At 36.9% G+C, this 27,940-nt stretch overlaps 1 protein-coding gene across 5 annotated transcripts in view; it reads left to right on the top strand.

The window, feature by feature from the left end:
- The window catches only part of Usp28 (ubiquitin specific peptidase 28), a 69,443-nt gene extending 44,808 nt beyond the window's left edge, over positions 1-24,635 (top strand). For 2 of the 5 annotated variants that reach the window (XM_026392612.2, XM_026392611.2), the window contains exons 12-26: positions 2,044-2,139; positions 6,083-6,262; positions 8,511-8,731; positions 10,079-10,149; positions 11,932-12,160; positions 15,453-15,647; positions 16,196-16,335; positions 16,507-16,692; positions 17,976-18,071; positions 18,724-18,902; positions 19,001-19,079; positions 20,041-20,120; positions 20,770-20,893; positions 22,573-22,768; positions 23,425-24,635. In XM_026392612.2, coding sequence (XP_026248397.1) covers positions 2,044-2,139; positions 6,083-6,262; positions 8,511-8,731; positions 10,079-10,149; positions 11,932-12,160; positions 15,453-15,647; positions 16,196-16,335; positions 16,507-16,692; positions 17,976-18,071; positions 18,724-18,902; positions 19,001-19,079; positions 20,041-20,120; positions 20,770-20,893; positions 22,573-22,768; positions 23,425-23,600 — 2,248 coding nt within the window. In that variant the 3' untranslated portion in view covers positions 23,601-24,635. The remainder of the gene's footprint in view (positions 1-2,043; positions 2,140-6,082; positions 6,263-8,510; positions 8,732-10,078; positions 10,150-11,931; positions 12,161-15,452; positions 15,648-16,195; positions 16,336-16,506; positions 16,693-17,975; positions 18,072-18,723; positions 18,903-19,000; positions 19,080-20,040; positions 20,121-20,769; positions 20,894-22,572; positions 22,769-23,424) is intronic. The other 3 variants (XM_026392616.2, XM_026392615.2, XM_026392614.2) reach the window with 2 other exon arrangements.
- The last annotated feature ends 3,305 nt before the right edge of the window (positions 24,636-27,940 follow it).

The raw sequence follows: 27,940 nt of genomic DNA, 5'->3' as shown, positions 1-27,940 counted from the left end.
TGGAAGCATGTATTTCTGATGTCTGTTTTGTCTACGGTTTGATCTTATTTCAGTGTAACATTGTCTTGATTAAAGTAGCTCTGTGGTTTTGTTTGTTTTTTTCTGATCTTTTAAAAAAATTTTTTTAAGAGGTTCTGTTTTAAATCTTTTTCTAATTTGTTCTTTTTAGATATTCATGACAGTAGAGTGACATGTACAATATGTCAAATTAATTATTCTAATTAGGATCCTATTCTGTGGTTGTACATAATGTGGAGTTCATATATGAACATAGGAAAGTTATGTCCTGTTCATTCTACTGTCTTTCCTGTTCCCTTCATCCCTTCCTTCCCCACATTCCCCTTTGTCTAATTCACTGAACTTCTGTTGTATGTTAGCACCCACATATCAGAGAGAACATTCGACCTTTGATTCTTTGGGATTGGCTTATTTTACTTAGCATGATGGTCTCCAGATCCATGTTTTAAATCTTGATATTAGGTAGTATCAAAGTAGTTTTGCCTGTTCTGACTGCATTTCTGTATAAGCTTTATCAGCCTGTCAGTTTCTACCTAATTATTATTAGGATTTTCATTTGGATTTGTACTGCACCTATGGATATATTTGAAGATAAATAAATAATATTAAGTCCTTCAATTCATGAACATGACATAGTTAGCTCCATTTAGCTCAACAGTTAAATTTACCCCTAAATAAATCATGCTTTTGATGTTGTGATAATGTATATATTTTTTAATTTCACTTTTTATTTGTCCCCTCCTCACCCCCAGTACTAGGGATTGGATCCAGGGATGCTCTCCTACTGAGCTACATCCCTGGTTCTTTTTATTTTTGAGACAGGGTCTTGCCTAGTTGCTGGGGTTGGCCTTGAACTTAGTGTCTTCATGCCTCCTTAGTCACTGAGATTACAGGCATGTGCTGCCATGACTGCCTTCTTTTCTTTCTTTCTTTCTTTCTTTCTTTCTTTCTTTCTTTCTTTCTTTCTTTCTTTCTTTCTTCATTTATTTATTTTTGTCATTGTATATGGACAACATGCCTTTATTTGTTTATTTTTTATGTAGTGCTAAGGATCAAACCCATTGCCTCACACATGCTAGGCAACTGCTCTGCCACTGAGCTACAGCCTCAGTCCCCCATTTGTTCTTCATGAGCATACTGAAATGCAATTGAGTTTTTTATATTTTTTAATTAAATGGACATTATATTCTTTGGCCTTAGTAAACTCACTATTTTGATTTTTAAAAATTCCTTGAAATATTTTACATAGACAGTTATGTCATCTGCAAATAAAGGCAGCTTTACTTCTTTCTTTACTATTTATACTTTTATTTCTTTCTCTTACTTTATTATAGTGGCTATGCCCTCAGTAAAACATTGAATAGATGTGATGAGAGTGGTCATCCTTGCCTTGTGCCTAATCTTAGGGCAGATGTGCCTGTCTTTCACTATTAAGCATGGTATTAGCTGTGCGTTTTTCTTTTCTTCTTTTGTGTACCAGGGTTGCTTAGTCACTGAGCCACATTCCTAGCCCTTTTTATCTTTTATTTTGAGACTGGGTCTTGCTGAGTTGCTGAGGCTGTCTTTGAACCTCAATCCTCCTATCTCAGCCTCCTGAGTTGCTGAGATTACAGTTGTGTGCCACAATGCCTGGTTAGTTGTACATTTTCATAGATGTCCTTTATCTTATTAAAGGAGTTTTCTTGTTTCTCTAGTATTTGTTTATTGGTGTGTTATAATTATACATAGTAGTGGGATTCATTGTGTCATTTTTGTACATGCATATAACATAATTTGATCAGTCTGAATCCCTGGTACCTTCCTTTTCCCTGTCCTTCATCCTCCTCTTATCTGCTTGCTCTACTTACTGATCTCCCTTCTGGTATTATTATTTTAATTAGTGCATCATAACTTTATATATAAGTGGGATTCATTGTGGTATATTCATACATGGACATAGTACTATTTGGTAGATTTCCTTTCATTTCTTAACATTACAGAGGGTTTGTGTCATTAATTGTGTTTGTGGGATTATCATTTGCTTAGGTACATGTATAGGAGCAAGGAGCTTATTCGAAATAAGAGAGAGAATATTCGAAAGTTGAAGGAGGAAATAAAAGTTCTGCAGCAAAAATTGGAAAGGTAAGTTTGTGATACTTTTGTGCTTGGAAATAAATAATGAAGAGTAGAATATGAAGATGGGGTAGTTGTTTATATTTGAAAGTTAATTTAGAATTTAAGTAATAACTAGGTATTTCATAAAATAGCTAAGAATTTTTCCCCCCTAAGGGTGAAGTAAACCATTTGGACCCACTAATATTATCCATGGGTAAAAGATAGTTCCAGAGGACTTAAATGACCAAGTCACAAGTTAGTTATTGGCAGTATACTTAGGGCAACCCTTGTTCTCATTTTATGTATATATAGCTTTCCACTTTTTCTACTCCCTCTGCTGTCTTTACAAACATAAGAGAAGCAACTGTCACATTGCTCCATTTCACTTGTCTAGGGACAGCAGTTTCTAAAGTATCCAAAAAAGGAAAAATAATGCTGTTTTACCTAGAGTGGTGCTGATTAAAAGGGCTAATATAAATTTATGATTCATACAAGGTTCCTTCCTTTATGGAGGAATCTTTGCTTTTTTTAAAATTTAGTATTGACTTTTAGTGGAATCACCCTGATTTTCTTATGAGTATTGAATACAATTTCCTTCTAGTCTAGGTAGATTCCATTGTCTTTGTATTTTCAAAGGAAATCCCATACACTGTTAGTGGCTTTCCCCCTTCATCTATTTAACCATTTGTCTCCTCCCACTGTCCTACTTCTATTCACTTCATTGATTAAGCATTCCTTTCCCTGAGAGGTAGCACTTTTTATCCCAGGCCCACAGCAGATTCTGCACCCCTCACCTTCCTTTCATCCAGGAAGAACTTTTCCAGTATGTATTTGTCTGAATAGAGACTTCACTGAATATTACCTCCTCAAATACTGTCCTGGTAGTTTTTGATTTATAGGACTTCAAGTATGGCAGTAATTTATTTTAGTGTGTTAATGATACTCTGCAATACTAATAGTTTTTAAAAATTATTTTTTTTAATATTTATTTTTTAGTTGTAGTTGGACACAGTACCTTTATTTTATTTATTTATTTTTATGTGGTGCTGAGAATCGAACCCAGGGCCTTGCATGTGCTAGGCAAGCACTCTACTACTGAGCCACAACCCCAACCCTTAAAATTATTTTTATAGGACAAAACATGCTTGATATTTTATAACAATAGGAGGAACCAGGAACTGATAAAGCATCTGGTTTATTCCGACTTTTTTCTTTTTAAATAAAAAGGAATCTTATTGTTTTGCTTGCAAAGAAGAAACAGAGGACTTCTGTCACAGAGTCTGTGATTCTGCCCATAAGAGGGAAGAAGGGGTTTTTAAAGAAGTGATTTCACGTGTTCCCTATCCAAAGTTGTAATTCACTTGTTAATTTGGGAGATAGTCATTTCTCACTGGTGCCATCCCTGAATTATTTAGATTTTAAAATAGAGTACAGGAACATTTTTCTTAATATAATATTACTATTGTTTTCTTAGTATAATATTACTGTTGAAATAGACTTTCAATTTCAGGGTTTTGTTTTGTTTTTGTTTTTCTTGGGAGAACTGGGGATTAAATGTAGGGGCACTCTACCACTGAACTACATCCCCAGCCCCTTTTTATTTTTTTAAGACAGTGTCTCACCAAGTTGCTGGCCTTGACCTTGAGGTCTCCTACCTTAGCTTTCTGGGTTTCTGGGGTTATAGGTGTGCACCACTGTGTCTGGCTAGATAATTTCATTATTACAATGTTTATTATTATTATTATTGTAATAATTGTATTAGAGGTCTATGACTTTTAAGGTTTGTTGTGTACTTTTTTATATTTGCATTTTTTAAAACCAGGGGTATAGATTACTTTTACTGTTGAAGAGTAAAAGTTTTAGGGCTGGGGATATAGCTCTGTAGGTAGAGTGCTTTCCTCACATGCACAGGACCCTAGATTCAATCCCCAGCACCATGCATACACACACACACACACACACACACACACACACACACACAACAAATGTTTACCATTTTTCTCTAAGATTACCTTGATATAATATTGAAAATAAGATTCCTGGTATACAATATAGTTACCTTTTTTCAGGAAACTTTTGCTCTGATTCTGCTAACCAGATCAGGTACTGCATTGTATGAAGTTGGCCCTAAAAATTGTCTAAAGGAATATAGTAGAAGAACATAAAAATAATTATGTCATAAAATTAAAAACAATTTCTTAGAGAAGATTTTTCACTGATGTGTTATATAAGTACTGTATTAAAATGCAACCAACTTCCAGGCATAGTAGTACACACCTGTAATCCCAGTGACTTGGGAGGCTGAGGCAGGAGGATCTCAAGTTCAAGGCCACTTCAGCAATTTGGTGAGGCCCTGTCTCAAAATAAAAAATAAAAAGGGATGGGGTTGTATCCAGGGTTGCCCCGGGTACAATGCCCAGTACCACCCAAAAAGAAGAAAAGAAAAAGCAACAAATTTAGGAAGAATTAAAGATGTAAAATGATGGCTTATAATTTTATAATGATTACTAATGCTGTATTGTGTATGAAGTTCAGAAGACCAGCAGAGTTTAGATAATCTGATAATAGCAGAAGTGATGGCAAGGAAATTTGTCTAAGAAATAGAGCAGTTCTCCAAGGATCTTCTACCTTTACATATTTGAGATCCTTTTCAATTAAAGCAGTATCTCTCTTTGGCAGGCAGATTCTATTTCTTCTTTAAATTAGTGAAGATGAAGAGGTATGATTGATCTCTTTCTGCCTTTGCTAAGATAGCCTTTGCAGTCTGTCCTCTAATATGTGGTTGACTTTGAGTTGCATTGTCCTTTATTTTCCAGTAGTATTTTCATTTTATAATGTCCAATTTGGGTTTAGAAACAGACAGTTTTCTACCTGTTTCGTACTTGTTACTTTCTTCTACTGTATTTAGAGAAGAAAACTGTGAAGTGACTATTCTTTTGTAAAATGGAAACCCAGAGTTATGGGATTACCTATGGGAACCAGTCAGGTTGATTATCATACCATTCAAACTCTTATCTACTTTAGTGAACTTAAGAATTCATTAAACTATATCTCTTTAGTGAGTCTAAAGTAATATGCTAATAATGGTAGAATACTAGATATTAATGTATTTATTATTTTGCTCACATACTTGCGGAAATTATTATTTATATAGAAATCTTCAATAATTTAGCCTGGCCTGTGCCATTGAATGAGTGTATGAATAATAGGGTACTTAAGATGCTACATAAGAGCCATTTGCCAGTTTTCTTAGTCTCTGGTCTTTATCAGTACATCATTCTAATTTCTAGACTTCTTTCTTGTATTTTTCTCAATTGTGAAATAGTTGGTCCAAAGGGCAACAAAGAAAAAACCCTTGAGTGGTAGTTCACGTAGTTCACTAGGATTATTTTTCAGATTTGAGTACTAGTAACTAGTACTCAAATATATAGTTACTAGATAATCTGATAATAGCAGAAGTGATGGCAAGGAAATATGTCATACCTCTTCATCTTCACTAATTTAAAGAAGAAATAGAATCTGCCTGCCAAAGAGAAATACTGCTTTAATTGAAAAGGATCTCAAATATGTAAAGGTAGAAGATCCTTGGAGAACTGCTCTATTTCTTAGACATATTTCTTTGCCATCACTTCTGCTATTATCAGATTATCTAGTAACATATATATTTTCTGTTAAAAATGATTTATTTTTATGACCAGATCTTAAATGCAAAATGACAGCAAGAAAAGGCATATTTGGCGTGATTTTGATTATGATTTGAAATGTTTCCTACCAAATAGAAAGCATTCAATTGTTACATTTTTACTTTCATTGAAAATTTTACTCTATAGATTGTTCAAGTAACCTATGAAATATTGTATGCCTATAGGAATAAACTTTTCTACTGACCCTCCACATGATAGACCTTTTGGCAACAAGTCTTAAAAACACAAAACTTGGGCAGTGGAGTACCATTGTCTTTGCCTCTTAGGTATGTGAAATATGGCTCGGGCCCCACTCGGTTTCCACTTCCAGACATGCTGAAATACGTTATTGAATTTGCCAGTACGAAACCTGCTTCAGAGAGCTGTCCATTGCAAAATGACACATGTATGAGGTTACCACTTCCTTCAATGCACTGCCCGGTTTCTGACCTGACATCTAAGGAAAGGTAATGAAAACAAATTTTAAAAAATGGTATGTATTGATTTTTCTGGTTTAATTTAACTATGCATCAGCTTTCCACCTAATGAGCAACTCACTCCACCAGAGCTCAAGGAGCTGTAAGATTTTCCCTACTGTTGCTTGAGTGACAGTGTTCGTAATTCCCTCCAGTGCACTTATCTTGCCCCCAGGATGGGTGGGATAGTTGCAGAAGTTTCTTCCTGTCTGGGAATGTGTTCGTACTCTTCAAAGACTATCTTGCTGTGAGCCAGCTGCCACTAAAGACCTTTCTCCCGAAGGTTAACCTCTGTTCTTCCAAAATCTCTTATTTTCCCATCTACTGTGAAGTTAGTAGGGCTAAGTAAACATCAAGGAAAGAGATGTATTCATGAGTAGAGAATTAAAACGAGACAGACTGGTTAGGAATTGAAGAGGAGAGCTAAATGCAGTGATGTGTGCCTGTAATCTCTGCATCTCCAGAGGCCAAAGCCAGAAGATCAAAAGTTTGAGTCCTGTTTCCACAATTTAGCAAGACCCTATCTCACAAGGGCTGAGGATGTAGCTCCGTGGTAGAATACCTCTGGATTCAATCCCTAGTACTGCCCTATCCCCCTCAAAAAGAAAGAGAAAGGAAGGGAGGGAGGGAGGAAAGGAGAGAGGGAGGGAGGAAGGAAGGAATTGAAGAGGACAGACTAGAGGGTTGTGTGTGTGTATATATTGAAGAAACAGGGAGGCCATGTCAGAATGGCCTTCTGATTGTATAATAATCTTTATAATTTAAAGGAGCCAGTAGGGTCAGCCTGGATCACATTTGATATGTGTGTGTCATGGCTAATTAAAATATTAGTATTCATTTTTTCCAAAAAGGACTTTAATATAAAAAAACTAATCATTCTCTCTAACCCTCCATATTAATAAATATTAGTATGTTATTTGATTTTAAATTTATAGGGATGTGTGCATGTGTAAGACCTTGTCTGGAATTGAAACATCTGCTTTCTTGCTTATGTGGGGCTTAGTTTTCTATATTTATGTATATATGGGTCCTCGGGAAAACAGGCTTCCTTTTAAATCAAAACTAAAGGAACTATAGTTTCAAGTAACCTATGAAATATTACTTTGTATTCCTACTGGTATGTCTATATGTAGTTTTACTCTGATGATAATTGATTAGCAAGTAAATTAAAATTTACAAAAGTTCTTTAAATGAGAAATTTTTATTTGACGCTGATCCCTTTTCCTTGGGCATTTAGCTTAGGAGTAGGAGAGCTTGAATTCTTGACATGTGGCCCTATTCTCTGAGTTCTCCCAAGTGACCAGCCACCTAGTGTATGTTCTTCATTTTTCTTGTTTTTGTGAATTTTGTTCCTAGACAAGGTGTTTTACTTTACTCAGTTACATTTTGGAAACTGTCATTGATTCCTTGCTCCTTCTAGTCCTAGCCTTCTCTTTCCATCTCCCTTCTGGTCTTTCTTCATGAGGAGCATTGTAATTAGTGATTAAAGAACATTAACCATAAACTCAGGCAAAAATGAGCTTAATGCTTTTCCATCATTGTTAAATTGCTTAATTTCTTTAAACATTAGGTTTGTGCTTAATAAAATAGGGAGAAGTGATAGTATCTGCTTCATAACCAAGTTGTGTTCAATGAGATGATTCTACTGGTCACAGTGGCACATGCCTCCCAGTGATTTGGGAGGCTAAGGCAGTAGGATTTCAAGTTCAAAGCCACCATAAGCAACCTGTCAAGACTCTGTCTTAAATAAAAAAGGAGCTGATGGCGCATGCCTGTAATCCCAGAAGCGCTTAGGAGGCTGAGGCAGGAGGATCTTAGGTTCAAAGCCAGCCTCAGAAAAAGCAAGGCACTAAGTGACTCAGTGAGACCCTGTCTCTAAATAAAATACAAAATAGGGCTGGGGATGTGGCTCAGTGGCTGAGTGTTCCTGAGTTCAATCTCTGGTTATCTACCACCACCACCACCAAAATAAAAATATAAAAAGGGCTGGAAATGTGGTTCAAAGGTTAAGAGCTCTGGGTTTAAGTTCTGGTACCAAAAAGGAGGGGGGGATGATTCATGTAAGAAAAATTTTGGCTTAGTATCTTTATAAGGTTAATATTAAATACTAAATAAACTAAAATAAATTAAATACTAGCTGTGCTTTTCCATTTATCAGCTTGTTTTCCAAAGCACATTAATTTAGGCTAAGATATATTTTGGAAATTATCATATGAGCATGATTTTTGTCTTCCTTTAGTACAAGTCCAGAATGCTCTTCTCAGGATGTTGAAAGTACCTTTTCTTCTCCTGAAGACTCTCTACACAAGACTGAGGTAGCAAGTAGGCCCCTAACTTCCCCTCGGTCTTCCCTGGGAATGCCTGCACACCCAGCTCCTCGAACAGTCACGGATGAGGAAAAGAACTTTGTTAAAACCTGTCTTCAGAGATGGAGGAATGAGATTGAACAAGATATACAAGGTTGGCATTTTTAAAACTTGTCAACTACTCTTTGCCTTTTCTTGGTTGAATATTTGGAAGCTGGGTACCCTGGATGCACTTCCTGCTATTACATACAGGCTGTTGAATTTTGACTCAGTAATTGTGATTTCTTTTTCACCTTTTATGCCCTATACAATTGGTTCACTCCCCCATTATATAGCTGTGGAAAGATGACTCCAAGATTCCCTCTTCAAAATTTCTGGTAATCTGTAGAAATTTACACACCCATGATTATTTTTGCTCAGGTCTGATTACTTTTCCTTCTTCCTCTATCCCTCCTATCTCTTCTCCATTCTTCTTTCCCTTTTCCACCCTTCCTTCTTCCCTCCCTCATTTTTTTCCTTGTCTCCCTTCCCTTCCCTTCCCTTCCCTTCCCTTCCCTTCCCTTCCCTTCTCTTCTTTGTTTGATTGCTTGCTTTCTTGCATGTTTTCCATCTTTCTCAGAGTACTGGGCATCAAACCCAGGGCTTCCTGCATGCTGTGCACATGCTGTGCTACTGAGCTAAATCCCAAGTACATAATTTTCTGTTTGATCATTTCTGTTCCTACAGTAGTTTTTCAGACCTTGGTTTCAGTTGATCCAATCTTAGAATTTTTGGATTTCTTCTTTTAAGTCTTTTCCATGTAAAGCATGCTGTACTGAAGTTTAATGGGGCAATGAATATTTAGTTGTTGCACACGATGTAAAATTGAATTATTCATCATTTTGTTTTTAAAAGTCCTTTGGTCTCATTGCCTTATTGCTCAGATTATCCCTTCCCTTTCTTTCTCCTTTAAGGAGCAAAGAGACAAGTAAAACTTGAAATTCCTCCCAAGTTCTTATTCAAAGAAATATAGCCCTACCTTTTTTTTTCAGATCCTATCACTGAGACATAGTATTTTATGCCCAACTTAATTTCCTAATAAAGTTTCCTCTTTTAAACATTTTAGCTGGGCACAGTGGCATACATCTGTAATTCTAGTGACTAGGGAGGCTGAGGAAGGAAGATTCAAGTTTAAGGCCAAACTTAGTGACTTAGTGAGGCCCTAAGAAACTTAGCAAGACCCTGTCTCTATTAAAAGTTGAAAGTGGGGGATGTGGCTTAGTGGTTAAATACCTCTGGGTTCAATCCTCAGTACTAAAAGAAAAGAAAAGGAATATTGGTATCAGTTTTAAAAACTAATTTAAAAAACCCTTCATATCCTAAAACATGAGCTGCTTTAAAACTGTTACTACTTTGTGGTTCACAGCAGGAAATCAAAATCATAAGAACTTTGTGTACACTTAAGCAATACTGTCTGCTTAGCTGAGTGAGTTGATTTTAACAAAGTGTTCTTTTTTAACAGATTTAAAGAGTTGTATTGCAAGCGCCACCCAGACTATTGAGCAGATGTACTGTGATCCTCTCCTTCAGCAGGTTAGAATAAAAATGGTGGGAAAAGAGTCATGGCATGTGCTAATGGTAGATGCAACAGGAAAATATGATGTTTTTCTTTTAAACAAATAGGAATTTTCCTGAAATATGAGAATAAACTTGAGCCAGTGTGGTGGCACACAACTATAATCCCTGCTACTCAAGAGGCTAAGACAGGAGGATTGCAAGTTTTAGGCCTGCCTGGGTAACTTAGCAAGATGCTGTCTAAAAATAAAAAGGACTTGGCATGTGACTCAGTGCTACAGTGCCCTAGGTTCAGTCCTTAGCACCACACACTCAAAAATGGAATGAACAAGATAGATACTGATTCCTTTGATTAGGTTAAAGAAAGCAATGTATCTTTTGCCTGCAGTAGAACCTAAAACATCATTGTTTTGATTCTGCCATGTGGTATCTTTCATCTTACAGAAAGGTTTACTTTCAAATATTAATAAATATTTCTCACAAAATTGTAATTTAAGGAGTTCAGTGGGGGGGAAAATGACTTAGGAACCAATTATCCATCAATTTTAAGAGTATCATGGTCCTTTGAGAACCTTTTTTAGCAGTGTGCTTTCAAGCTTTGTATCTTGAATAACTTAAACTTCAAATGGAAGCCAGGAAGGACAGAAATTCTTATTGTCTACACAAATTTTTGTTCAGAATAGCATTCTGGGCATGGCCTTGCAGAGGCATCTGTGTGAATGGACCACGGGCAGAATGGCTGCAGGAGGAGAGCTCTGCTTCTAGAACGGCAGTGAGCCCAATTCTGTTGCATAACAGAAATGTACCATGTGAATCTCGGGGGTTCCCCGTTGTCTCTTTTGTGTTATTTCCAAAATCTTCACCACCAATGAAAACATGTCAAGGTACTGATTAAGTGTAAGTTTAATTTGATTCTATAACTAACTTTTCTTTCTTTCACCAATACTTAGAATTTAAGCATTGTTCTATTTTTTCCATATTGGGAAAAAAAAAAAGCACTTTTCAAATGTTGAAACAATACATGGGCTTACCCAGTATTCACTCACAAGAAGAAATATAAGGAGCATGTGACTAATTTATAATGAAATATGCTAACTTAAATTTTGGTACCAATAAAATAGGACTAAAACAAGATAGCTGCCAGACTTGTGTTTAAGTCCCAAATATGGTAAACATTTTCTCAATGTAAATAGCTAAGGCTGTTCTATTTTTAAACAAACTGACTTTTGAGCTGGACATGGTAGCACATGCCTGTAATCTCAGTACTCCGGAAGCTGAGGCAGAAGGATCATGAGTTCAAAGCCAGCCTCAGCAAAAGCGAGGTGCTAAGCAACTCAGTGAGACCCTTTCTCTAAATAAAATACATAATAGGGGTGGGGATGAGGCTCAGTGGTCGAGTGCCCCTGAGTTAAGTCCCTGGTACCAAAAATAAAAAATAAAAAAAAAAACCTGACTTTTGAGTTGGAAGGGTAAGTAAACTACATTATCTTTGGTTTTAGATCTTTAATCATAATAGAGCAGTTTCGAGTTAAAAGAGCTTTCAGAGAGGTTATCTAATTCAGCTGTCTGGTTTTAAAGATTCTGGAACTGAGGTATCCTTGAAAGATTCCAAGGCTGAGTTTTTGTTAGTTCATCTTGAATTAACAAGATGTTTGAAATGAACCCCTTTATCAAATACATGCATGAATGGTCATTTTTCATTTATCTGATAATTGGAAACAGTTTTTGCATTTGAATAACCTAAACTTTATCAGATTACTTTGCTTAATCTAACTGAGGAATTTCCTTTCTGATTTGCAGGTGCCTTATCGCTTACATGCAGTTCTTGTTCATGAAGGACAAGCAAATGCTGGACACTACTGGGCCTATATCTATAATCAACCCCGGCAGATCTGGCTGAAGTACAATGATATATCTGTTACTGAATCTTCCTGGGAAGAACTTGAAAGAGATTCCTATGGTGGCCTGAGAAATGTTAGTGCTTACTGTCTGATGTATATTAATGACAAGCTACCCCACTTTAATGCAGGTAAAAAGATCTTTAACAGAACCCAGAGACTGGGGGAAATCTGTACCACCCAGGGAGGAGGATGGTCTCATATTTCTTTTGCATAAATTTATTGTTATGTAATTAATATTTCACTTAAAAGATACAAGCAGTAGAAAAGAGGAAAAATGAATTTGCTTTTCTACTTCTATCCTTGACAAGTGGCCCTGCTCTTCGGCAAGTATACAGTATATAGTCTTTAAGAAATGTTCTCTGTGTATGCTAGATTGTATTTATCTATCCTGTCTCCCTCATTGACCCTGCCAACGGATATTTTTCTGTTCAGTTCTGCACCTGTTTCATTAATAGAGTGTTTAATGATCTCTATAATTTCAAAAATAGGTCCTCATTTTTTTGAACAACTGTATAATAATTCCATTGTATGTGACACAGTTTATTTGATCAGCCTCCCATTGATAGAGTTTTTAATTATCTCTAGTTCCTCCGTGTCTTTTTAGTGAGATCTTTTTTTTTTTTTTTTTTTACCAAGGATTGAACTCAGAGGCACTTGGCCACTGAGCCACATCCCCAGCCCTATTTTGTATTTTATTCAGAGACAGGTCTCACTGAGTTGCTTAGCCCTCGCTTTTGCTGAAGCGGTCTTTGAACTCACGATCTTCCTGCTTCCTGAGCCACTGGGATTATACCACTGTGCCTGGCTTAGTGACATTCTTACACATACAGTTTTGCACCTTTAGGACAGCTAAATTTTAAAGGCATATTTTCCTAAACAGTCTCATTTCTCATAATACTAAGAGCAATGATAATTATTATTTATTAGTATTTTATTCCTTAATACATTCTTTCAAATTTATATCTATAATATAACTCTAAAAGGGAGGTAGGCAGGGTAGAAATCCTTATAATCCTCATTTTCCAGCTAGGTAGCAAGCTTTCAGGGAGTCTACAATTGTCTAGATTCTATAGCCATTAAATAAATGTCAGGCCATAGATTTAAATTCAGATCTGACTCCTAATTCTATTTATATTATTCTCTCTTCCTTTCAGTCTTCTGTGAGTGACCTTTATGACCAGCATTTTATGTGTAAAATAATAGAAGGCTTTTTTTCTCAGAGACTGAGGAAGACCCTGTCTCAAAAAGACAGGGCATTATAGCTCAGAGTGCTTGCCTAGCATGTGCAAGTCCCTAGATTCAAACCCTGTACCACCAGGGGAATGGGGGAGTGAGGGGACCCGGGTGGAGGGAGGCGCTCATTCTTTTAGTACTCAAACTCTGTTAGTGTGCAAAAGTAAGAAAACATGAGCTAGGGGGCTGGGGTGGTGGCTCAGTGGTAGAGTGCTCGCCTAGCCTGCATGAGGCACTGGGTTCGATCCTCGGCACCACATAAAAACAAACTAATATATCCACCTAAAACTAAAGATACATAAATAAAGAAATATTTTTTTTAAAAAGAAAAAAACATGAGCCAGGGCGCGGTGGTGCATGCCTGAAATCCCAATGCCTCAGTGGCTCTAGAGGCTAAGACAGGAGGATCACTAGTTCAAAGCCAACCTCAACAAAAGTGAGGCACTAAGCACTCAGTGAGACCCTGTCTCTAAATAAAATACAAAATAGGGATGGGGATGGGGTTCAGTGGTTGAGTGCCCCTGAATTCAATCCCCAGTATTCCCCCAAAACAAACAAACAAACATGCAAGGCATTTTGTCCAGGCAGCACATTATCTTCCTGATATGCTAGTGTGGTTTAAGAATATGGGATGAAGAGAATGTTCATTTAGTAATAAACAGTGTTCAAAATCACATGTTTACAGTGTAAAGGAACAAATAGCTGCTTGTTGGAGTTATTGTACAAATGACTATACTAGCTGTTGGTAATATGTAGGAGCCTTGCTATTCCTTGCATTATTCCTTTTTATATTGTAGAAACAAACAAGTAGAAACTTTTGTTTGCTTAGTGAAAAGGCTAGTTGATGCCAATCAATAAGTGAATGTGTTGTTCTGCTATAGGTTTTGTTTCAGTTTAGTCACAGGATTAGAAAGAGATTTAATGTGTCCTTGATAAGCTTGCAGTTTTTCATCATAGCTTTTGATGAGCCAGATATTATAGACCATCTGAACCATTGCTGCATATTGCTTTATAATAGGGCTTTGATTGAGTGAAACTTGAGGAAACAGAAATGCCTTGAAATTTCTATTTAACCCTCTAGAGATAGGTGGACATTCTTATCAATAAGTACAATGGCTCAATTGATAAAACTTTTTAGCTTAACGTTACCATTGTATCTTGATTTTTTTTTTTTAATTTCCAAGAAATGTTTGGTATACCCAGTGATTGATCATGATTCCAAATCCTTTTTACTCTGTATCATTTATTCCTTCATTCATTTAGCGAGTATTTAATAAGTGCCTACCTACTACTATGCCAGGCACTGTCACTGATATGCTGTGCTTTCTGACCTTATATTGTCAGTATTTCTTTCCTTCCACATGTTTTTACTTGTGCATTATAATTGTACATAAAAGATAGGATTTGTTGTTACACGTGCATCCAAGCACACAGTATAATAATACAATTTGACCAATATCACTTCCCAGCACTTACCCCTCCTCCACCCTCACCCCTTTTTTCTACTGATTTCCCTTTGATTTTTATGAGATCCCCACCCCAACCTTTCTTTTCCGTATTCCTTTGTAGCTTTCACATATGAGAGAAAACATAACGATCCTTGTCCTTCTGAGTTTGACTTATCATAATGGTGTTTAGTTCCATTTTCCTGCAGATGATATAATTTCATTTTTCTTTATGGTTGAATTAAACTCCATTGTTGTATATAGACCATATTTTCCTTGTCTGTTCATGCATTGATGGACACCTAGGCTGGTTCCATAGTTTGGCTGTTGTGAATTGTGCTGCTTTAAACATGAGTATGCGTGTATCACTGTAATATGGTTTAATTCTTTAGGATGAATACCAAGGAGTTGTATAGCTGGGTCATATGGTGATACCATAACTATTCTTTTGAGGAATCTCTATACTGATTTCCATAGTGGTTGTACTAATTTACAATGCTCCCAACAGCTTAATAGTGTTCCTTTTCCTCCACATCCTCTGCAGAATTTATTATTATTATCTGTATTCTTGATATAGTGTCAGTATTTCTGATTAATTGCACATGTATGTATGTGTTTTTAATTAGGGGCAAGTCAAAAGATGAAATGTTCTGTTTTCTTCCTTTCTGGAAAGGAACTTTTGATTCTTAAGAGATGTTTTCTGGATGGTACTCCATTTAATTCTGTCTTTGGTTTTTCTCAGAGGCAGCCCCAAATGAAGCTGATCGGATGTTAGGAGAAGTAGAAGCACTGTCTGTTGAACTCAAACATTACATTCAAGAAGACAACTGGCGGTTTGAGCAGGAAGTAGAAGAGTGGGAAGAAGAACAGTCTTGCAAAATTCCTCAAATGGAATCCTCCACCAGCTCCACATCACAGGATTTCTCTACCTCACAAGGTATCTGAGAAGGGCATATGTCCGTGTTTTAATAGCATGTAAGTTGCACACCAGACAGCCCTATGTACCCCAGCTGATCAAGCAATACTTTTATCTTTACAATGTTTCATTTATAATTGGCTTTGCATAACCAGATAGAGTAAATTTGTGACTTCAGAATGTGATTTCTGATGAATAGAAATAATATCAGAAGACTACCTGTCCTTTGTACATATAGTTTTGCTAATTTCTCAGGTTGTAAGGGAAACTATAATAGATTGATAGGTAGACTTTATGAGAGCTGTCCTCCAAAGAAGATCTTCCTTACAGAAGGATTTTGCGGGGAGTCTTCTGGGTGTAAAGAAATATGACAAAGTTGAGAGCATAATTTAACAGAATCATCAGTGGGTTTTTGCTGAAATAGCCATTTCTTGTTATCACTAGTTTCTCTTTAAAAGGTGTGTTAGAAGTGTTGTGTATTAAACTGTGTATCCATTCTGCTTGCCAGATATCTGAGAGTCCTAGTCATTATTTATCAGTGGAAGCTAATGTCTTTGGTTCTTTGTCAGACCCTCCAGCAGCCTCTTCTCATGGGGCTCGCTGCTTGTCATCTGAGCATGCTGTGATTGTGAAGGAACAAACAGCCCAGGCAATTGCAAACACAGCACATGCCTATGAGAAGAGTGGTGTAGAAGCAGCACTGAGTGAGGTAAGACTGACTAGGAGGCTGAGATTCAAGAATGTCTGACTTTCAACAGTAAATGCCAACTGTCTCACATTTCTGTTATTCTGTGTCTCTTCTGCATTTAACCAACCCCTCTTTATTTCTCCTGTTTTTTTTTTTTTTTCCTTACTCTTTTTTTCCATTCTGCTGCCACAGCTTAAGGAAGCTGAACCCAAGAAGCCCATGCCCCAGGAAACAAACCTTGCAGAGCAGTCAGAGCAGCCCCCAAAGGCTAATGATGCAGAGTCTGCTGCCCAGCCTAATTCTGAGGTCTCTGAAGTCGAAATTCCCAGTGTGGGAAGGATTCTGGTTAGATCTGATGCAGATGGATATGATGAGGAGGTACAAAGATGAGTGTAGGAATTAGCTGTTTGTTGTCAGTCTTATATTTCCTTCTCATGTGACAGTATACTTTTAAAAGGTGTCTGGCAGCCAGGCACGGTGGCACATGCCTGGTAATCCCAGTAGCTCAGGAGGCTGAGGCAGGAGGATCGCAAGTTCAAGGCTAGCCTGAGCAACTCAGTGAGGCCCTAAGCAACTTGGCGAGACCCTGTCTCAAAGTAAAAAATAAAAAACTCTGGGGATGTGGCACAGTGGTTAAGCATCCCTGGGTTCAATCCCTGGTACCAAAAAAAAGTATCTGGAAATAACAGCTAATATTTTTCATTGAAACAAATAATTGACAAGAAGTCCTATATGGTTTTGACCTTAATTGCTACTTTTTAAAAGTTAATTTTATTTCTACTGTGCACTGTTTCTTTCTGTATGTGTATATATATTTATATTCAGTATTATACTTAGGGGAACCACTTCAGAATCTAGATGGCTCAGAAAGGTAGAATTTAATTCTTATTTTGGTATTATGAATAAGAATTTCCTTCTAGGGAATTTTTATGGTTTATATTAGTCAATTGTTTTTCCTCTAAATAGAAATTTGTCCAATGAGCAAAACAAATCTGGATTAAAGTTGTTTTTGCTTTCAATTCTTTATCAAGAAAGCTATTTTCAAAGTTTTGTTGAAGCAGCTGTAGAATCCCAAGGTATTCATTTTTACTACACATAAAATAGTCATGAATCCTATCTCTCAGATTTCCATTTTTTCCTATGGGTGTTTTGTTTTGTTTTGTTTTATTTTATTTTTTCCCCTAAATCATCATTGGAAGTTTTTCATTTTATAGTCATATTTGTGTAGCTCCTAGTTTCCAGACTGTTTTAATATGCCACTTATCCAACTACAGCTCTAAAGTACATGTGTATTTAAGCTGTGTCCCCAAAGTTACAGAACTAAATTACAATTGGGTCCTAGACAGTTCCCCTCAAGAGCTATAGTTTAATTCAATTCTTCAGCAGTGCCATATTGGAGATAATTTTGGACATACATCGTCATCTTGTTCAGTTAGAAATGTATAATAGAGGAATAGCTCATCATGGGCGCTGTGTTTATGTTCTATAAGGGGCAGAGGCTATGCATGTACATAGGAATAGAGTATTGAAACTTGTATCAGTGCTGGCCAAGGAGCACACTGCTCTACTTTCTTTTAGCACTCTCTTTACCTTGCTTTCATACAGTCTTCTTTTGAACCTTTCTTTCCTTTTTCTCTCTGTTTTGTGCCCTCTTGTGGTAGGTGATGCTGAGCCCTGCCATGCAAGGGGTCATCCTGGCCATAGCTAAAGCCCGTCAGACCTTTGACCGAGATGGGTCTGAAGCAGGGCTTATTAAGGTATCTCTGTTTTCAAAATTATAATATTTAAACCAGCTATCCTAATATTGGGGCAGTAATTATAAATGTGGAGAAATGTGTTTTTTAATTTAGATCATTCAAGTGAAATATAAACCTTCCCTTCATGTCCAACTAATGAGCAAGCTGTCCCACAATACTATTGGCTCCTCTCCTCTTGGCACTCACCCAGCCTGTTAGCAGTGCCACTGTCTGTTACAACTAGCCTACAGGGGCTGTTGCTTTTGTTAGTAGATGTCCATTACTAAAACTGTAGGTGATACTGTTGCCTTTGTGATTTGGAGGCCTTATTATAAGAAAGTATGTCACAGCGTTAAGGTATTTGAATAAAATTTAAGATTCTTGAATTAGGTTACATTTGTATAGATTTCTAAAAACAAAAAAATCAACTCATTATTTTTTATTTTTTAAGAACTTGAAAAAAATTTCTCTTATAATTTGTGATGCCAGTTTCATCCTTTATGATATGCAGACAACTTAAAAGGTTCCCTAATTACTTTTATAATTCCTCAATGAGAAGAATTCCTTAGCATTATCATGAAGTTATGAGATTCTCCAGACCTTGGGCATCATTTTTTGTGTGCAGAAGTCTGCAAATATACCCTTTTCTAACTATAAATTCTGACTTTAATAGGCATTCCATGAAGAATACTCGAGGCTCTACCAGCTTTCTAAAGAGACACCTACCTCGCACAGTGACCCTCGACTCCAGCATGTCCTTGTCTACTTTTTCCAAAATGAAGCACCCAAAAGAGTAGTAGAACGAACCCTTTTGGAACAGTTTGCAGATAAAAATCTTAGCTATGATGAAAGGTGAGAAGGGTGTACTCAGGTGATTCAGCCTCCATCTATATTAGGAAGAGGTTTGGCCTGGCACCCATTCATTACTTGGTTAACTTTCTCTCATGCAGATCAATCAGTATTATGAAGGTGGCTCAGGCTAAACTAAAGGAAATTGGTCCTGATGACATGAACATGGATGAGTATAAGGTGAAGTCTTTTTTTTTAATTTCACCATTACAGCAAAACTATTTATTCTGAAGGCAAATGGTACCTGAGGCAAAATTAACAATTTTGTATTATCACAGACTGGACTTGTTTCTCTCCCCACCACAGAATCAGGAAAGAATAGATAAACAGTCTTTACTTACCCTCAGAATAGAGGTCTCTCTATTTCCATACTCCTTTTAGAATGATGCAGTTTCATTTCCTTTTAAGTACCTACTTGAGCCTTGTAGGCAATAAAATTTCTTAAAAAGACGCTTTTGGATTTTAAAAAATGATGCTGTTTTCTAATATGTATTAAAATACATACAGCTATAATTTTTTAAAAAGTCATTGTATTCTAAGAAACTATTCTACCACCAAAGTATGCTTGTCTCACACTAAGCATGAGGTGGTTCTGTGTGACGTGCAATAGCCTTGTACTTTGATCCTCCCTGGATGGTCTTGTTAGGACTTTTTGATACGATTGTTGGAAATTCAGAGAATAAATTCTAAAGCTCATGTGAAATATTTCTGTTCCTCAGTGAAAGAAATAGAACGTTTAAAACTAAGGTCAGTGGTAGACTTTTATTCTAAATGTTGAGTAGTTTTCTCTTTTTCTTTATTTCTTTGCAGTACTGAGGAGTTAACCCAGGGATGCTCTACCATTGAGCTATAACCCCAGTCCTTTTTTTTTTCTTTTTATTTTTGAAACAGGTGTCTCTAAGTTGCCCAGGCTGTCATCAAACTTGCATTTCTTCTGCCTCAGCGTCTTGGGCGGCTGGACTTATAAGAGTGTGCCATTGTGCCCAGCCTTGAATAGGGTTTTATATAAAAGTTGTATTTGTTGTTTTGGACGTGGCCAAATGTGCTCAATAAATATTTGTACTGAATTTAAAGCTCAGTGTGGGAAATGCAGCAGTAGAGTACTGAGATCAAATCATTAATAACTGTCATTCCTTTTCAGAAGTGGCATGAAGATTATAGTTTGTTTCGAAAGGTGTCTGTGTATCTCCTAACAGGACTGGAACTCTATCAAAAAGGAAAGTATGTTGTTGGCCTTTGATTTTATTAAAAACTTGGTCAGGACACTGTTACTTGCTGATGCTCACCTAGAGTCACAGCCATGACCTTCCTCATCACACATTAATGCACTGCATCACTTTTTCCGGTGCTTCACTTCAGTTTTGCTGTGAACATCACACATTTAATTTCATTCTTCAAATAAGCATAAATTTACTAGTAAAGTGATACATAGTGCCATTTTGTTTTGGTGGTGCTGGGGATTGAACCCAGAGCCCCTGCATGTGGCCAAATGCTTACCATTGAGTCACATTCCCAGTTTCCCAGACTTTCTCTGTGACAAATAAGAATGTACTCAGAAAATTAATGAGTTTTTGAAGTTGTCATGTACCCCAGTGAGCATCTAGTTCCCTTCTTTGATTTAGAAAGAGGAAAAACTGAGACCTAGAGAAGTTTCCAGATTTGTCTTGGGTTTCTTGACAAATTTTTAGAAGAGCTGAGGATGGCCATGGTTCTTGGCCCAGAGGCTCCTCTTAGTATATCAAGCTGAGCTCATCTTTAAGATTTTTCTATAATTGCAACCAAGTAGATTTTTGTATTAAGAAACAGTTGGGTCTAATCCCTAAATTTTGGTGGAGAAGAACTCAGCTGTGGTTTATCTCTGTTTTCTAAGGTACCAAGAAGCACTGTCCTACCTGGTGTACGCCTACCAGAGCAATGCTGCTCTGCTAATGAAGGGGCCCCGCAGGGGGGTGAAGGAGTCAGTGATTGCTTTGTACCGAAGAAAATGCCTTCTGGTTTGTACTCTTTGTGAAGCCTTAAGAAGATGTGTGAATGTGTATGTGTGTGTTTATCTCTGCTGTTGGAACCATGGTGAGATATAACTTAAACAAGAATTATCTCTAGCAGATTTTGGATTTTTTTTTTTCCAATTCTTGTGAGCAGTTTTACATTGGGACAGGTTCTTTTATAATACCTTAAGTGAATATCATTCTTCAACCTGTAATAGAAGTTAAGATGAGAGCCAGCTGTCCCTTTTTGTGCCCTTCCTGTGTGCCTGCATTGTGGTTTTGATGGCCTTACTTCCCTGCTACATGGTAAGTTCACTGAGCAGAGAGACTTTTCTTATTCAGCTGTTTTCCTTGAGACTGACACATAGAGTGCATGTGTGGTATTTTTTTTCTACTGTTCCCTACTAAGCTAACAGATGAAAGTTTTAGGGACTCCACAGGGGTTTTTTGTTTGTTTGTTTTGTTTTTGTTTTTTTCTTTTTTTTTAAGGTAAGAAGCATAATAATTAGTCCTACTGTCATGCTGGCATCATTGTGATATGCCAGTTAAAACTAAACCTACTCTGGCCTGTTTTGCATTCAGCAACACAGAAAGGCAGATCTAATCAATACCCTCTGCCTACCCAAGGGTGCATACCCTGCTCCTCCTTGAGAGAACTATTGAGGGTCTTGCCTTCTGATTGTGTGCTCGTGTTCATTTTCCCTGATACCCAGGAGCTTGGCCCTTGACAAGTAGGCCATCATTCCTACCACTGTCTGATCTTCTTAATAACAAGCAGAGGATGCTAAATCATGACATGTTCATCTCACCAGTTTCATTTTCTGATTTATATTTTGTTTTCTGTATCAGTTATAGGTGTGACATGCTACTTTGAAACTGGAAAAGGGGGCACGAAAATTTGACAGATCTGAATTTTATTAGAGCCAATGCTTTTATAACACAGATTAACATCTTAAACATCCTATGCAGCTTACAGAGTAGCACAGAAACAGGGATTTAGTCTTATTCATTACTGGCTTTCAACCCCTAAATATATCAGAATCACATAGGGAGCTTTCATATGTAGTTATTATTCAGGTCCCTCCCCAAACAGTTAAACCAGAATTCTATGGAGAGGCCTGCTCATTGGTGTGTCTTCTGCAGATGATTCTAATGCTCAGTGGAGATTGAGAACTATTAAATTAGTCTTTTGGTATAAGCAGATATTAAGCATGACCTTGACATATAAGTTTAGGTTAGCAGATCACTAACTAGATTGCATTAGAATCACTTGGGGAACCTTTATTATAAAATCCTGATGCCCCAATCACTCACATGCTAATTAAATCAGCATATTTGGCCTGGGAACCAGGCATCAGTGGTCCTTCTGCCCTGGTACTAGGGATTGAACCTAGGGGTGCTCTTCCACAGAGCTACATCTCTAGCCTTTTTAAATTTTATTTTGAAACATGATCTTGCTCAGTCTCCCAGGCTGGCCTCAAACTCGGGATCTTCCTGTCTCAGCCTTCCCGGTAGCTGGGATTACAGACATGTGCCACTGTGCATGGCAGCATCAGTGTTTTTTAAAGATCCCTAGGTGATTCCATTGTGCAGTAAAATGTGGGAACTACTTGTTTAAACTCTTACTAAATAAATATTTATCTTTTTCAGACTTTATCTCCCCCTACTCTGTATTTTATCTGTAGGAGCTGAACGCCAGAGCGGCTTCTCTCTTTGAAACAAATGATGACCACTCTGTAACAGAAGGCATTAATGTGATGAATGAGTTGATAATTCCCTGCATTCACCTTATTATTAATAATGACATCTCCAAGGATGATCTGGATGCTATTGAGGTCATGAGAAACCATTGGTGTTCTTACCTTGGGCAAGATATTGCAGGTGTGTTGGCACCTATAATAATTTCTATGGTTTTAGGAATTCTATAAATTTCTATGGTCAGGTTTTAGCACTGGGTGTTAAGCCCTTTAGGATGTTGGAACTCACCAGCATGTGAGTTAAGTGGATCTGCTGTATGGAAATATGAGGTGTGAGTCTGGGCTCTTAATTTTTCCTGTGGCTTGAAGTTATAAGAATATCACAAACTGTGATGACCTCAAGACTAATAAATTAGTATGCAGACCCATCCTTTTAATATTTGCAGTTTACTTAGGCCATGTGTAAGCTTTACTTAATGTAGTGTATACACAATGGTGTATTTTAAGCATTTGAAAGAAAATAGCACCATTATCTGTATGGTACAGGGTATCACATCCACTTTCTCAAATTTTAAAAGTACACTTGATTAGAAGACCTGTCCACAATAAAGTGAATATGTGATGTAACTGCCAACAACACATAGTTTACAGCAGTATATTTGGTATATTTGGCAGGTAGATCTTTGTTCCTGATTGTTCTAAAGGAATCAATGTTTGTTGTTAGCTTTGAACTTTGAGATTGGGTAATGAGCTGTCTGAAGACCTTACCATATAGTTGTAGGCTTATTATTTTTTACTTGGAGATGTAGTTAACTCTATGTGTGACCATCTATTTTACAGAAAATCTGCAACTGTGCTTAGGGGAGTTTCTGCCTAGGCTTCTGGATCCTTCTACAGAAATCATCGTCTTGAAGGAGCCTCCAACTATTCGACCCAATTCTCCTTATGACCTTTGTAGCAGATTTGCAGCTGTGATGGAGTCAATTCAAGGAGTTTCAGCTGTGACAGTGAAATAAGTTCACTAATGTTCAAGGCTTGCTGTGGTCTCTGGCTGCCTACCTATTATGGTCAGAGTCACACTGTTCACCTGGGGAAAGGGATTAAGTGGTCGAGTAATATTCGGTTTCACACCCCACCCATGTTGTGCATTTAAAGGAGGATTAAAGATAAAATTGCACTTTTTAGGTACAGAATCATGAAAGCTATTTCACCAAGATAAGACAGGAACCAGGTATTAAAGTATTGAGTTATGCCTGAAGACCTGAAATGCCTTTGAACTATAATGCTTGGGCTTTTCTAAGCCTCTTGTCTCTTTTCAAATTATTCTAAAGGCCTAAATATTTTTGACAGCAGAACATAAGAGTGACTCATCAGACCCCCAAACCAAATGAACAGCTACTATTTTATCAAATCCAAATGACATTTAAAAATGCTAAACTACAAGAAAGTAGTAATGTTGCTTGGCTTTTGACAGGGGATGATAAAATGTGTTGCTGATGAACCTCTCTACCCTTTTACATGTGGGTAGAATATAAGGTCACATGGCAGTAAGATGCCAAAAAGTCAAAGGAAAACTGCCTCTCCTTTCTTTCTTCTCTGTCTTTTATATTTTTAAATAAACCAGAAAACCTCATACTCAGTCCTGAGAGAATGAAAGAAAAGCAATTGAGGACTTTGACAGAATAGCATTGTGAAGCTTGATTAAAGATAGCGTTTTAAATAGTTGTTAAACATTTAGGCAGAGTTTTCTGGTATCTGAAAATTGTCAAGAAGGATTGTCTAAGGCTGCTGCCTAAGACTATAATAAGAACACTTTGTTTGATTCCTCTTTTTTTGCTTTTAAAAACTAAGGGATGTGGATTTGTAAAAAGAAAAAGAATATCTATCTATCTATATATATGTATATGTAGAGAGAAAACTGTTTTTAAAGGACTTTTAATTGGGAATTATGTTTTAACAAATTTTAAAAATTAAGGGAGGAATCATGGGAGGGAAGAACACTTAATACAACTATGCAGATTTTATAAATGTGCAATAAAGTATTTGTTTTACCTTTGGTGTGCAGTATGACCCTTATTTAAATACATTTTTCCATTTTGAAAATGGATGGACTCCGTAAACATTTCAATTTTTCTTCTTTAAAAGAAAAGGGCAGATTAAAAAGTTGAGGAACTCGGGCTGAGGTTGTGGCTCAGAGGTAGAGCACTCGCCTACCATGCGTGAGGCACTGGGTTTTATCCTCAGCACCCCATAAAAATAAAATATTGTGTCCACCTATAAGTAAAAAAATAAATATTAAAAAACATAATAGAGTTGAGAAACTTGATGGGTCAGGAGGTGCCAGCATTTGAAAGAGCAAATGCATTCAGTTCCTGAGCAGAACCTTCTCATGTCATTTGCCCATTTGCATTGCAAATGAATGTGTAAGCATATTCACTTTGTAATTTGTTAAGTTCTAGAATGAAAAAACATTTTTTTCTTAAAACTGAATTTCTTGTGCGTGACATATTGGCTCATTAGCATCTCAAGTTCAAAGCCAGCCTCAGCAACTTGGCAAGACCATAAACAACTTAGTAAGATCCTGTCTCAAAATAAAAAGGACTGGGGATGTGATTCAGTGGTTAAATACCCTTGGGTTCAATCTATAGTTCCAAAAAAACCCCCTGAATTTCTTAGTAGTGGCCCATCTTTTATAGATATTCAGAAGAGCTTTTGTGTTTTCCAGTTCCTCATAAAGGTTTGTTTCAAGGGAAGTTATCTTACCCATTTTACTATTTGAAATCCTATTCACCACCCTTTGCCTTTCACTTATTAATCCCTGTCATTATTAAGTACTGTATGCAAAGTGCTTCAATGATATTAGCCCTGGGCTGGGCATGGTGGTACACACCAGTAATCCCAGTCATTCAGGGACTGAGGCAGGAGAATTACAAGTTAAAGGCTAATCTGGGCAATTTTAGTGAGACTCAGCCTCAGAATAAAATATGCAAATCCTTGGCATATAGCTCAGTAGCAGCAACCCTGGGTTCAATCTCCAGTACCATAAATTCATAAATATATACATAAAATAACAACCCTGTGATGATGGTAGGTAGGTACCATGGTTTTCCAAGGTTAGAATACTAATCCTTGGTGTGTCTGTCTTCATCATCTGTTCTTTTAACGACTGTTAGTTGTGCATGTTGTAAAATACTTTGTTTTGTCCTTTTTGTTTGTTAATTATTTCCTGGTCAGCTGTTGAAAATCTACATTTGGCCAAGAAAGGAACACATAGATGGTGTAGTTTCTGTTGCTCCCTCTCTGTTTTCTTTGGATCCACTCAGACCACCAGAGGGAGTGCTGACACCATTTTTTCCCCCACATAGCTGACTTCCTTTGGGTAGAGCATCGTTTCCTACAGGGCTCCACAAATTAAGGTCTCAGATAGTTTTTTTACCATCCTAACACAACTTTTACATTTTTTTAAGCAGTAGAAAAAAGGGCAAGGGGAAGGAGAGCATGAGGAGGATGAAGAAGCAGTTTACAAGCCCTTAACCTAAAATTGAAGAGTTTGAGCAGGATATTGGATTGCAACATAGATCCCCTTTAGACTAGGTTTGCATTTTCCACAGTTAACTGGGATTACAATCCTCTTGTTATTTTGCTATCTTCAAGAAGTGGGAAGCATTTAAACAAATTTTTAACTTGCTCACTTCAGGAAAGAAGTCCAGGTAGATACATAATAGCTATTTTGGTTTAGATATGTGGTAACCCCAAAAGAGCATGCAAGAATTTTCAGCAAAATAATAAGTGAACAAGAGGCAGAAATTGGATGTAAAGCCAGGCATGTAAGTGCAGACTTGTAATCCCAGTGACTGGGGGGTGGGCGGGGTGGGGGTCTGAAGCAGGAGGATCACAAGTTCTAGGCCAACCTCAGCAACTTAGACCCAGTATTAAAATTAAAAAAAAAAAAAGGATTGGGGATACAGCTCAGAGGTAGAGTACCCCTGGGTTTGAATTTCTGTACCATAAAAAGCAAAAAGGGAATTATATGGAGAATTGTGAATGTAGCAGGGATAGAAGAGGGAATTAATTGAACCAGAATTCATGAAGCTATAGTTGATTAATTTTCATTGTTCAATATATTGTATTTCATTATATGAGTACATCTCAAAATTGTACAAATTATCATTTGTGTTATTACCAGATTTTGGTTATTATGCATGATGCTACCAAAAACCATTCATATATTTCTTTTGATGCACACAAAAATGTATTTCTGTTGGTACAAAATTAGGAGTGGAATTACTTGTTCATAGGAATATCTGGATACAGATATATCTTTATTAGGTACTGCCAATTTTTCAAAGTGAGTATACCAAATTAAGTTCCCACCAGCAGTTCATGATTTCCAGTTGTTCCATATCCTTGTCAACATTTTGTCAGAATTTTTAAGTTTAGCAATTCTGATGTTCTGTGATGTCTCGTGGCTTTATTTTGAACTTTCCTACATACCAATGATCTTGTGCATTTCTTTATTTACCTATTGTCCTTTAGTCATTATCTTGTGAAGTACCTAGTGGGTTTTTTTTTTTTTTTTTTTTTTTGCCTCTTGTTGTTTGTCTTTTTTTTTTTATGGTATTCTTTTTCTTTTTATTTTAACTCAGGGGCACGCAGCCACTGAGCCACATTCCCAGTCCTATTTCGTATTTTATTTAGAGACAGGCTCTGACTGACTTGCTTAGCATCTTGCAGTTGCTGAGACTTTGAACTTGAGATTTTCCTGTCTCAGCCTCCTTAGACACTGGGATTGCAGGTGCATGCCACCATGCCTAGCTGCATGCATTCTTCTGGTTGCAAAAATTTTAATGGTTGTATATGTTGCATGTATTATCTCCCACTCCGTGGCTCTTGGTGTCTTTTATTTAAATAATTTTGATATTAATGTAGCCCACTTTATTAGTCTTTTTAAAAAATATTCTTAGTTGTAGATGGACACAATATCTCTATTTTGTTTGTTTAGGTTTTGTTTTTTTATGTGGTGCTCAGGATCGAACATGCATGCTAGGCAAGCACTCTACCACTGAGCCACAACCCCAGCCACTTGTCTTTTGCTTCATGATTAGTGCTTATCTTGTCATGTTGAAGAAATTATTGCTCAAGGTCATGAAGATATTCTGGATTTTCATTTTGAAATTTCACTTTTTGCTTTTCACATTTAATTGATTGACCCCGCATGAAAACACTTTCCTTTTCCCAGTGCTCTACACTGCCATCTTTATCATAAGTCTAAAGTCTTTGTTCTTTTATTTGAGTTCTTTTATCTATTCCATTAGCCAATTTGTCTACTGTACTAATACAATAAGTTTTGATTTCC

The sequence above is a fragment of the Urocitellus parryii genome, chromosome 4, assembly GCF_045843805.1.
Source record: "Urocitellus parryii isolate mUroPar1 chromosome 4, mUroPar1.hap1, whole genome shotgun sequence".
Taxonomy (NCBI): Eukaryota; Metazoa; Chordata; class Mammalia; order Rodentia; family Sciuridae; genus Urocitellus; species Urocitellus parryii.
Note: the sequence above shows the minus strand (reverse complement) of the source record. Positions and strands in the feature narration are given on the sequence as shown.